This window comes from Anolis carolinensis, chromosome 6, assembly GCF_035594765.1.
Source record: "Anolis carolinensis isolate JA03-04 chromosome 6, rAnoCar3.1.pri, whole genome shotgun sequence".
Classification (NCBI taxonomy): Eukaryota; Metazoa; Chordata; class Lepidosauria; order Squamata; family Dactyloidae; genus Anolis; species Anolis carolinensis.
Window position 1 is genome coordinate 117,051,785 of NC_085846.1, and position 13,299 is coordinate 117,065,083.

The window sequence follows — 13,299 nt, forward strand, 5'->3', positions numbered from 1 at the left end:
CAGCAAAGTCTTTCGACTCCCAGTAACTGCTATGCTAAATTGCACCATGTTATTAAACCTCAAGTTGCATAATATTCTTAAAGGGTACTTTAAGGTGGATTATGCATATAGACCTGTTGGGCTGCAAATAAACTTATTGTTATCGTTTCTGCCTCCCATTACAGTATTTCCCTCCTGGGTACTAAAACAATAATTATTACTATTTAGCAAAGCTTAAGCTGCAAAGCTGAAGCTGTATGCATCTCTTACTATGAAAACAGAAGGCAGTAATATATTGTAATTTGCTTCTGTTTTTCCAAGGGACTTTCTGGTCAATCTGGAAGGAGAGATGACTTTCTGGTAGCTGAACTGCCAAACATATGTGCTCTATTTTGCATGAGCTAATGAGAATTCCTTATTTGTACTAGTGATGATTCCCAATTTACTTTATATTTTATTCTTAAAAAAACAAACAAACCCCGAGAAGCCTCACTGAATGCCTTCTCAACAAAACGAGCACCCTGGAATTGTCCTCACTTCCATTTCCATGAGTTCTGTAATGAGATGAATGCAGACACATGCAGCTTTTCACCCCACTAAACCTCCTATTAGCAGAACCAGCTAAAACAAAGCAGTATGAGGATGTTTACAGCCCAGGAGGATCCTAAACCAACAATACTTTGTTCTGGAACAATTAGTCAGGATACGTGGCTTTGGGGTGGATAATTACACCTGAAAATGTATACAAACACATACCAAAAACCCCTTTCACCTGTTTCAGTTAAGAATAAGCATGAGCTTTGTTGCCTTTTTAGTAATCAAATAGAAAGGAGAGAGAAAAGCAGATCTTGGTTTGCTATGGGATCCCTCTTTGTGTTTAAGAATTTCAGCCTTGACGGAGAAGCCAGAGAAGCAGATGGCGGAAACAGAAGAACACCCTGCCTCAGGGGAGCGTGCTTGCTCCATCAATGTTCAACATTTACACAAAAGATCAGCCACTGTCAGAAGGGACATCTATGCTGTGTTTTATCTATGCGGATGATCATGTCATCACCATCCAAGCAGGGAGCTTTGAAATGGTTGAACAGAAGCTCTCCAAAGCTTTAGGTATCTTACTGCCTATTACAGAGAAAACCACCTGATTCCTAATCCATCTAAAACACAGACATGTGCTTTTCACCTTAAGAACAGACAAGCATCTTGAGTTCTAAGGATTACCTGAGAAGGAATCCCACTGGAACACTGCAGCACACCCAGATACTTGGGAGTTACCTAGGCCGTGCTCTGACCTATCCAAACATCAAGCAAGAAGTGGGCGCTAGAAATAACATCGTACGAAAGCTGACTGGCACAACCTGGGAATCACAACTAGACATAGTGAAGACATTTGCCCTTGCGCTTCGTTACTCTGCTGCTGAATATGCATGCCCAGTGTGAAACACATTTCACACGTTAAAACAGTGGATGTGGCTCTTAATGAGACATGCCGCATTATCACAAGATGTCTACACCCCACACCACTGGAGAAATTATACAGTTTAGCTTATCTGTCCGAACATGTCTCCCGCTACGACCCACCTCGAAGCTTAAGATCATCAGATGGGGCCCTGCTCACGGTCCCGTCAGCCTCACAGGTGCGGCTGGCGGGGACGAGAGACAGGGCCTTTTCAGTAGTGGCTCCCCGCCTATGGAACACCCTCCCCATTGAAGTCAGGCAGGATCCCTCCCTCCTATCCTTCCATAGGAAGGTTAAAACTTGGTTATGGGGCCACAGCTTTTGAATATTAATTGGCAGCGTTAATTATTATCATGTACGCTGAACTCAATCGACAGACCCAGTTTTTTTGAACTGAACACGCCTACCTGTATTTTATAATGTGTTTTATGAATACTGATGTAAGTTAATAATTTTTTAACTGATTTATATTGCACTGTATAATTTTTATATATGCGTTTTATTGTAAGCCGCCCTGAGTCCCCTGTTGGGTGAGAAGGGCAGGATATAAATATTGTAATAATAATAATAATAGCCAGTACTGCACCACCGGACATCTGCCAAGAAGTAGCAACCAACAATGAAAGGACCAAGGCAGTGACATCTCCGGCCCATCCCCTGTTCGGATATAATCCAGCATGCCAACACCTTAAATCAAGAAATAGTTTTCTAAGATCTACAGAGATACTCACAGGAACGCCTCAGCAAGCAAGAGTCCAAAAGTGGCAGGCTAAAAGCCGGAACCTCATTCCATGGCTGAGACCAGATGAGACTCCCTCCTGGGCACACAAAAGACTGGGCGACTTGGAAGGCACTGAACAGACTGTGTTTATGGCACCACGAAATGCAGAGCCAACTTTAAGAAATGGGGCTACCAAGTGGAGCCCACAACATGTGAGTGTGGAGAAGAGCAAACCACAGACCACCTATTACAATGCAGACTGAGCCCTGCCACAAGTGCAATGGAGGACCTTCTTATAGCAACACCAGAGTAACTCCAAGTGGCCAGCTTCTGGTCAAAGGAAGTTTAGTATAAATTTTTAACTTGATGTTTTTAAATACATTACTATTGTACCCTTGGTTCGCTTCTGATACGACAAATAAAGACATAGCATTGACCGAGTGTCCGAATTGTTTCTTCTGCTTCTCCAAGCGCACAAAAATGAATACTGCCAACGCAGCTGAACGTGTCCATTTATACAATAAAGCATCCTAATCTACGAGCTACCTACTATCACATCAATCTAGTTTAAACCTGAGCTCCCCTGCAGTAATTACATTAAGGAAATGGGCTGAAGGAGGGGAGAAGCACAAAGGATTTGCCAGCTTCCCAGTTAAGAGATGGAGCCAACTAGCCATGTTTTTTGTAATATTCCGAAGGGCTACTTTACAGCCATTCCAAGCAGACGCAAGCAGGTTGAATTCAACCTGTTTGCAATAAAAACGAAAAAATTGGAATACATGAAAACCTCGTTTCCAGTTTTTAGAAAAATTCAAGCAATCTGCTTTTAAGACAGACAAGCTGTCAATGCCTGCCCTTGCTCTGGTCAAGATATTGTTATCTATAAGGAAGCCATCTTCTCAAGCCCAGTACAAAGCATCCTGCAGCCATGATTTGCATGCTTTTCCTTTTATTTTGACAGCCAGCTATCTTTCCCAGTAGCTTCCAAAAGAGCCTTTGTGGCACATATTGAACACTTTGTGAACACTCCTGAGAGACTGGAAGAAAAGTATTGATCAAGATAAAGCAGTTTTTTAAATGTGGGGAAAATCGACACTAGACGCTGCTCTAACACATATTCTCTTATACCCTCAAAGATCTAATGTTTTCTTTTGCAAAGCAATAGATGCTGCTCTGTAACCAATTATATGCGCATAGGAGAAACACGCAAGCGGCCACCCACACTGTGAAATACTTTGGATTACATGTGTGCCTCTGGAAGACACAAGTCACATTTATATGGTCACAATTCAGCCATTGCAATGGAGATTGGAAAGTTTTTTTGTTTTTTGTTTAAAAAGAGAGAATAATCTATGCACAAAAGGCCGACTGATTTCAGCGCTAAAATAAGTTTCCTTTTAAAGCCAATATCACAGGCCAAAGTGAAAAGAATGGGAGCTGATGGAATGGCTGGCATTTGTAAATTAATTAAAATCACAAAAAAAAACCAACCTGTCTATACACATAATAAAAGTGAAAATATATGTATGTGTGTGTGTGTGTGTCTGGGGTGTCAACTTGCACAGACAAGCTCTTGCCTCCACAAAAATAAAGCTCCCATGGGTCAGGAGATACCAATGGCCCTCCATCCAATGACATTGCAGGTTATAGAGAGTGCCGTAAATATGTCCAAAAGTCCTGCCAATGTCTTCCTCAAACACCAGCCTCCCCACCACTCAAGTGAAGGCTTTCAGACAGGGACAATTTCATCCTAGATGTTATGTGTTTCCCCCACCACAGGCATCCCAGTGTTTCTTACTCTCTCCACTGGTGTAGAATTTGCATGACCCCACCCACTGCCTCTCCCATAACCCTTTCCTATTCTTTTCTATGACACACAGCAAACAGAGGAATTGATCGGCAACTGAACATACTAGAAAGGTTTGGGGAGAATTCACCATGATTTATAGTAGTAGGGACTGAGACGTATAGCTCACCTACAATCCAAAAGCACTCTGAACTCCACCAATGATGGACCTGGAATTAACTTGGCACACAGAACCCCCATGACCCACAAAAAAATACTGGAGGTCTTTGGAGGAATGTATAGGAGTTGTAGTTCACCTACATCCAGAGCATACTATGAACCCAAACAATTATGGATCTGGACCAAACTTGGCATGCATACCCGATATGTCCAAAGTTGAATACTGGTGGGTTGAGAGGGGAATTGGCCTGGGCATTTTGGAGTTGTAGGTACTGGGATTTATAGTTCACCTGCAATCAATGAGCATTCTGAACTCCACCAAAGATAAAATAGGACCAAACTCAGGACACTGAACCCCCCAAGACCAGCAAAAATACTGGAGGTCTTTGGGGAAAATTCACCTTGATTTGGGGAAGTTGTAGTTCACCTACATCCAGAGAGCACTGTGAATCCAAACACCAATGGATCTGGGCCAAACTTGGCACAGAGACATGATATGCCGAAATTTGATTACTGAAGGGGTTTGGGGAGAACTGAACTTCCTTTCTGAGAGTTGTAGTTCACCCACAACCAGGGAAACTATCACCTCCACCGATGATGACCTGGTCCAAACTTGACACACAGAACCCGCATGAGTAATTTAACCTACTGGAGGGGTTTGAGGGGACAGACTCACCATTGTGGGAGTTATAGTTTACCCTACAGCCACAGAGCACACTGAACCCCACTAATTATGTACCTAGAGCATACTTGCTCAACATAACATACTTGAAGTATAGATGAAGTTTCTTGGGGCTAACCTGGCATGATGTGAGTTATAATTCACCCACAAGCCTATGTATTTTGTACAATTAAAAATTGACTTTTTCAAATAACCTGGGCAACGACGGGTACCCAAGCTAGCGAAATAATAAAAATGAAAAAGTCTTGAGCAGAACTGACTTTTCCAACAATTTACACCACCTGTCAAGAAAGTGCATCCATAAAAGGCATTGCTCACACATAGAAGAAAAACAACATTTTGCTAGCTTTGTTGTGAGTAAAGTAGAAGCTGAATTCAAATTTTAAAAGATGTTCTGTGTTCCGCCGTTCGGTGAGCAGCGGAAGACGTAACGCCGCGTCCGATGACGACGATATGCTTCATTATTTTTGCAAAAACAACGGTTTACCCTATTGCCCTCGTCCAATCTTTTTACCTTTCTACCTCTTCAGACCCATCCATATTCTGGGGAAAGATACACCAGTTGTCTGCCCCTTTCCACCTCAGAGGTGAGTGCATTTCGGGGATGCTGGAGGTATTAGGGTTATGATGTCCACTGGGGTCCTTCGACATGAAAGTTGTGCTATAAAAATAAAATAGTATTCAAGACAAACGGTTGCGGGTTAGACGTACAGCGGAGAGAAGGGAAGCAAGGAGGGGGCACAACTTACTCAGCCACCTTCTCCGAAAGAAACAAAAATAGCAGCCTGACACTTCGAAAGGTGACATAACATGCATCTAGTCAAAGTCACTGGTGAAAAAGAAAATTAAAAAAAACACACATACTGGATATCAACACTGTTCAGGCTCTATCGATCACCTTTTCCTTCTGGGTTTGAAACATAGGCATGGACATCACAGCATCAGATCCCTTGAAATTATCTTTTTGCAATTAATTACAGCATTGTTTGTTTTTCATGTCAGGAGCAACCTGAGAAACTACAAATCGCTTTTGGTGTAAGAGAATTGGCTGTCTGCAAGGATGTTGCCCAGGGGATGCCCAGATGTAGGAGGCAGGATTGAATCTATTCCACTCAAGCTAATAAGCGAAATGACTCCATGAGTGAAATGACTCTATTCTACACCTAATTTTTGTTTTGTGTCATTTAATATGTATTTTATGGAAATGTGTTTTAATATGTCTATTCTACGGAGTGTTTTTAAATGATTATGTGCTTTGATTATATGTTTTAGCAATATCATAACTCACCTCAAGCCGTGAAGCGAGGTGGATAAGAAATAAAACTATTATTATTATTATTATGAAAACGTAGAAATGTTTTCCTGCCTTTACACTACCTGGCATCATTCTGCCCAACATTTTCTCAGTCACATGTTACCTTGGAAGCTGCTCAAGCTCATTAGTACTTAATAGTAATAATGTAAGACACACCTGTTTCGGCAGGCGTTTGAGTTCTATTAGATGTTTAAAAGGTGCTTTTAGGATGTTTTAAGATGTTTTTTAAAGATGTTTTAAGATGTTTTTAAATTGTTGATTTTAGCCAGTTCTTGTAAGCCGCCCTGAGCCCTAGGGGAGTGGCGGCATATAAGTTTGAAAAATAAATAAATAAATAAAAAACATTTTATTTTATTATATAATAATACCATTCTCAAAGTGGCTATGGAATATAGGGCCTACTTGGTGGTGGCATGGAGATTCAGCAATACTTTTCAAGTTGTCAATGTAACTCCGCTGCAAAATTTTAATACTAATAATAAGGTAAAGGTTTTCCCCTGACATTAAGTCTAGCCATGTCTAGGAGTTGGTGCTAATCTCTATTTCTAAGCCGAAGAGCCAGCGTTGTTCTTAGACACCTTCAAGGTCAGGTTGTCACTGGCAGAGGCTGGATGGCCATCTGTCAGGGGTGCTTTGAATTAGATTTTCCTGCTTCTTGCAGGGGGTTGGACTGGATGGCCCGTGAGGTCTCCTCCAATTCTGATTCTATGACTGCATGGAGAGCCCTTACCTTCCCACCAGAGCAGCACCTATTGATGTACTCGCATTTACATGATTTCAAACTGCTAGGTTGGCAGAAGCTGGGTCTAATAGCAGGAGCTCACCCCATTCCCCGGATTCGAACCGCCGACCTTTCGGTCAGCAAGTTCAGCAGCTCAGCAGTTTAATCCGCTGCAACACCGGGGCTTCTAATAATAATAATAATAATACTAATACATTTTATTTTTAATAACAATATAATAATGCAATTCTCAAAGTGCCTATGGACTACAGGACCTTTTTGGTGGTGGCATGGAGATTTTGCAATACTTTCCAAGTTGTCAATGTAACCCCACTACAATTTTTCAATAATAATAATAATAATAATAATAATAATAATAATAATAATAATACATTTTATATTATTATTATAATAATGCAATTATCAAAGTGCCTACAGACTCCTGAGCCTTCTTGGTGGTGGCATGGAGATTCTGCAAGCTGTCAATGTAACTACTGCAAATTTTCAATAATATCTATATTTAGAGGGAAATCTTTTTTAAAAATGGCTTAACTGCATTTGGCTTTTGCATTTTATGGATTACAGGGTTTGTTTACTAGACTTTCTGTTGTGTGTTCTGCACACAGTTCTGCAGGCACATTTTTAATAGAACAAATTACAAACAACACTGAATATATTGCAATCTTGGGCATATTACCTGAGATAACTCATCTTTTTAATGTTATTTATCCCTTAGAAAGTGGGTCTATGATAGTATACTTTTCTGCAGTATTTGTCACTCTTTGTCCCTTCATTGTGGAAGGCACTAGCCCGCCTACTAGCCTGCCTTCCCAGACATATTTAATTCAGCTATTAAAATAAATAATAAAGTTTCTCCTTTCCTTAGTCACCTAGAGGCAATTTTTTTACTCACCGCAAGCAACCAGCTGCATACCTAGTGACCAATCTATTTTATCCATTGGGAACCTTGAAATTTTGCACTGAAAATAGAATGGGTTCTCTTGAATTAGGGCACATCTGGGCAACGGTGGCATGCCCAGAGAGCAAATGAATGACCACATATATAAAACAATGCAAAATTTGCAAAAACAGAAGTGGAGAAAAGTTCAGTTCACACTGAGCTTTTCTCCACTTCTGTTTTTGCAAATTTTGCATTTTATACAATGATTTATAATGATGTTTAAAAATGCACAAATCTGTTTCAAAAGCGAACAGTTACCCCTGGAAGCTTCCAATGCAGGCAACTAATCCTTTTAATTGAGGGACTATGAATAGAGAGACACATTTTGATGCAAAACATATATAAATAAAGGGAATGAATGGGATTTTTTTTAATAAAAAAGAGATGCCACCCTGCAAAATCCCCCTACTAGAAGCCCTGAAATGCTTTCTAGGGAAATGATAATTTTTTGGGGTTCATTAGCACACTTCTGTGATGTGGGTTATTTGTATCTTATAAGGGTCCCATATTTAATAACACCTAAAAGACAATATTTTGTCTTCCCCTTGATTTTTTAACTGTGAATTTTTAATACTGTTGTGTTTAATTATGTTTTAATGTTTGCATATTTGTATATTTTGAATTATGTGATCATACTTTTAATTATAAGCCACTTTGTAATTATAATCCCTCGGGAGAGAGAAAGCGGAGTATAAATAATTTGTAATAATAAAATTATTATTATTATATTTTATATTGTATGCTGATGCTTTCATGTTAAGTCGCTTTGAGTCTCTTGCAGGACAGATAAAGCGGAGTATAAATATAATAATAATAATAATCATCATCATCATCATCCTTACCCAAATGTTTGGGACCAGAAGTGTTTTGTATATAAGATTGTGGAATATTAGTGTAGGCGTACTTTTTTAAAGCACAAATTTTAAACTTGTGTCATTGGTTTAATCTCTGTTTTGTGTACTTCATTATATATTTTATAGAAATATGTTTTAATATGTACCTTTTATAAAATACATTTTAATAATAAATGTATTTGGTAGTGATATTTTGTGGTTTTGCTGAATATTGTTTACGCAGCTGTTCTATATTCTTATGTTTTATTGAATTTGGGTTTTTAACTGTTTTGTTATTTTTTTAACTATTTTTTTATTTTAACCTATGTTCTTTGCTTTGATGGATTGCTTGTATTTGTGTCATTTCGGATATTTTGTCTCATATATAGGCCATCCCAAGTCCTGTTTGGGAGATGGCGGGGTATAAGAATAAAGTTATTATTATATTATTATCATTTTACAATATTTTACAGTGTTTTAATTATTCTGTAAGCTTCCTCGAGCCATGAGGAGAAGTGGGTAAGAAATATTACTATTACTATTAGTAGTAGTAGTAGTAATATTAATGAGTTATTTTAGAGGTGAGTCAAAACATGGACATTTTATGTTAAGACTAACCTCTAAGATAGCTCATTAAGTAATATTTTACATCAATTTGTGAATGAAAGCAAAGTTTTCACTGAACCATCAGCAAACATGTCAGTTTCTCAGGACGATTTTAGATTATTTTATAATAAGGGGCTTGTATTTAATTTAAATTTATTATTATTATTATTATTATTATTATTATTATTATTATTATTATTTAATAAAGAAGGCCTTGAATTTCCCTGGATTGTATAGTACTGGTTTGTATTGCATTTAAATTTAATATTATTATTATTTATTAACAAAGAAGGCCCTCCATTTGCCTGAGGGAATTTTGGCTATTACTAAATAGCACATGTTGTGCTTTGCCGTTGCAACATAACACTAAATATAATTTTTCTTTGACTGCTGTATTACGATATCATAAAACTATTTCTCCCTTTTTTTTAAGCTAACGATGGGATTGAATCCTGTCTAAATAATAGACTAATTTCCCCCTCGAAAAATAAATAAATTGTGAGTTAAAGGCAAGAGGCTGAGATGCATGGAGAAATCAATGGCTGACAGGAGAAAGACAGCCTGCCATAATCTTGATTGAGAGGGGAGGGAAGCAACATTTAAAGGATTTTGGGGGGCTTTCTTTCACGTTTCCCCCCAGTTTTAATGATGGAAGACCCCCTAAACACCGACCCCTTTATCCCCATCTTGAACCAAGAGGCCTCCAAGCTCCAGGTATTTGGCTATTCGCCCGCAAATGCCTCCTTCCCTCTCCCTGCCTCAGAGTCCCCCGAGGCAGGGAGGGCTCTCAATCGAGGCTGGGGATGTGCGGCCTAGCTGGGCTTCTCACTCCCACCAGGCCCGAAGTGCGGAAAAAGAAGGGCCAATGGAGGGGTCTTAGAAACGGCCTGCAGAGGGTCGTGCTGAGGGGGGAAATTAATTATATGGAGATTCCTTCATAAGATGGGCGCTTATTACAAGGGAGACCCTCAAGAGAGAACCCCCCAATTTATCGGAAAGCTTTGCTAAAGGGGAACCCCCATTTCAAGGAAATTATATCCCCCCCCCATTATGTGGGAAGGCTTATTGAAAATGGCCCTTATCACAAGGGAATTATATGGAAGACCGTCAAGAGAGAGCCCCCCATTATGTGGGAAGGGCTTGTTAAAGGGGGACCCCCCATTACAAAGGAATTATATAAGAGACCCTCAAGAGAGAGCCCCCCATTATGTGGGAAGACCTTCTTAAGGGGGACCCCCATTACAAGGGAATTATATGGGAGACCCTCTAGAAAGAGCCCCCCATTATATAGAAAGACTTTATCAAAGAAGGCCTTTATTACAAGGGAATTATATAGAAGACCCTCTAGAAAGAGCCCCCCATTTTATGGAAATACTTTATCAAAGAGGGCCCTTATTACAAGGGAATTATATGGCAAACCCTCATGAGAGCCCCCCATTATGTGGGGCTTGTTAAGGGGGACCCCACTGCAAGTGAATTATATGGGAGACCCTCAAGAGAAAGCCTCCCATTATGTGGAAAGACCTTCTTAAGGGGGACCCCTATTACAAGGGAATTATATTGGAGACCCCCAAGAGAAAACCCCCCATTATGTGAAAGACCTTCATAAGGGGGACCCATGTTTCAAGGGAATTATATTGGAGATCCCCAAGAGAAAGCCCCCCATTATGTGAAAGACCTTCATAAGGGGGACCCATGTTTCAAGGGAATTATATTGGAGATCCCCAAGAGAAAACCCCCCATTATGTGAAAGACCTTCATAAGGGGGACCCGCGTTACAAGGGAATTATATGGGAGACCCTCAAGAGAGAGCCCCCCCTTAAGTGGGAAGGCCTTTTTAAGGGGGACCCCCATTACAAGGGAATCATATGGGAGACCCTCAAGATAAAGCCCCCCATTATGTGTAAATAACTCCTTAAGGGGGACCCACATTACAAGGGAATTATATGGGAGACCCTCAAGAGACATCCCCCATTATGTTATGGGGCATGGGCTTACTCTTAACAGGACCCTATCATTTTCTCTGGCCAGCATTTAGGATCAGAATTTTTCCATGAGAGGCCAAATCGTTATATTGTCAGGGTGGGGGCTAGACCGCAATGTATGTAAACCTATAGCCAAGTATAAGGTGTATGTAATCCTAAAGCAAAATATTAGGTGTGTGTAAACCTATAGCAAAATATGAGATGTATGTAAACCTTTAGCAATGTATAAGGTTTATGTAAACCTACAGCAAAGCATGAGGTGTATGTAAATCCAAAGCAAAGCATAATGTGTTCGTAAACCTATAGCAAAGCATAATGTGTATGTAAGCCTATAGCAAAGCATAAGGTGCATGTAAACCTATAGCAAAGCATAATGTGTATGTAAACCTATAGCAAAGCATAATGTGTATGTAAACCTATAGCAAAGCATAATGTGTATGTAAACCTATAGCCAAGCATAATGTGTAAACCTATAGCAAAGTATAATGTGCGTGAAAACCTATAGCAAAGTATAAGGTGCATGTAAACCAATAGCAAAGCATAACGTGTATGTATACCTATAGCAAACCATGTGTATGTAAACCTATAGCAAAGTATAAGGTGCATGTAAACCTATAGCAAAGTATAAGGTGCATGTAAACCTATAGCAAAGTATAAGGTACATGTAATCCTAAGGGTGTATGTAAACCTAAAGCAAAGTTCAATTCCCTTCTTTCTCCCCTATCTCTCTCTCTATATATATTGGGGGGAGGGAGCACACAGGGAAGTCTATGGGACTTACATGTGGATTTGATATGGGGTATTTAATGTCTGAACCCCTGTAAACTAGCCTAAGAGCTGTATGGAAAAATCTATGGGGCCTACAAGTGATATATGGTAATATGGCATATTCAATATCTTCTGCAACTTGAAACCCTTCAAAAGTAGCTCTAGAACTACTTAACTGAATCTGTAGGGTCTCCAAGGGGATCTGATATGGGGTGTTCAGTATCTGCTGCATGGGGGGTTATTGGGGCCCACAGGCTGATTTGAAATGGGAGTGAGTACTCACAGCCAAAACTGCATAAAATAGTCCTCAAGTTGCAAGGGAAACCTGTGGGGTATTTGATTTGATGTAATTTAACGTAGGCTGGAAAAACCCCAAAAGCAGCTATTGGGTTGCATGGAGAATCTGTGGGGCTTGCAGATGGGTGTGAAATGGGGTACGAAGCATTTGATACAGGCAGAAAACCCCCAAATCCTCCCTGGATGTGCATGGGGGCCTGTATATGGGATTTCAGGCAGATACAGGTTAAAAGAACCCCTAAATCAGTCCTTGAGCTCTATGGGGTGTTTGTGGGGCCCCACAGGTGGATCATGGATGGTGTGTTCAGTGTCTGACGCGAGCAGAAAACCCATAGAGAAGCCCTGGATTTGCATGGGGAGCCTGTGGGGACCCCAAATGTGCAGGGAAGCGGTTGTGTGTGCCTGTGCAATACTTACTCGAGGGTGGGATGTTCGGGGTCATAGAAATCCCCCATTTTCGGCCTCTTCTTCATCAGAAGCCGCCCCAGAAAGAATCAGCGTAGCTTCCTCCCTGCATAGAGAAAGCGGTTCTTCTCCTTTTCTTGATCCAAAGGTTGAGGTTCTTGGGATTCAACCCCAAGGCAAGGAATTGCAAGAGGCTGGAAGAAAAAGCAAGAAATCCCAAAAGAGCAGCACCTTTGCTTCTTCTTCTTTTAGACTTGTTTTACTCCATGCACCTGGTTCACATCCTGGTCTGGAAGCCACAAGGAAAGTAATTTGCAACCAATGAGGTCCACGGTCGGTGGTTGCTTGGGAAGAGAAATAATAATCCAACCTCGAAATAATAATAAAACTACAAATTGCAAACCATGCTGGTCACGCCATGCTGTCCTCCTCCGGAGACGGGCCCCAAAATTAAACAGGAAACCATTCAGATATTTCCTTCTTCTGGAGAGATAAATATCCTTTTTTTTTTTTGCTTATGTTCTGGGGCACATTAAGGTCCAAACGCCCCTTTTTCTTTGCCCACAAAAATCCAAATAATAATAGTACAGTAATAACAAGAGAA

The 13,299-nt window shown here is 40.2% G+C and overlaps 2 protein-coding genes across 7 annotated transcripts in view; one reads left to right on the plus strand and one right to left on the minus strand.

Annotated features, from left to right (window-relative positions):
- LOC100555440 (D-serine dehydratase) overlaps window positions 1–13,299 on the plus strand; it is a 459,449-nt gene that overhangs the window by 198,162 nt on the left and 247,988 nt on the right. The gene's annotated exons all lie outside the window — the stretch shown is intronic.
- setd2 (SET domain containing 2, histone lysine methyltransferase) overlaps window positions 1–13,299 on the minus strand; it is a 102,619-nt gene that overhangs the window by 61,200 nt on the left and 28,120 nt on the right. For 3 of the 5 annotated variants that reach the window (XR_001731049.2, XM_008123475.3, XM_008123474.3), the window contains exons 1-2: window positions 12,708–13,299; window positions 5,319–5,465 (exon numbers count right to left, since the gene is read on the minus strand). The exon at window positions 12,708–13,299 is cut by the window's right edge and continues 563 nt beyond it. Coding sequence is in view for 4 of the 5 variants with exons in the window: in XM_008123475.3 (XP_008121682.1) it covers window positions 5,319–5,465; window positions 12,708–12,763 (203 nt within the window). In the remaining variant the exon portion in view is untranslated. The remainder of the gene's footprint in view (window positions 1–5,318; window positions 5,466–12,707) is intronic. The other 2 variants (XM_008123477.3, XM_008123476.3) reach the window with 2 other exon arrangements.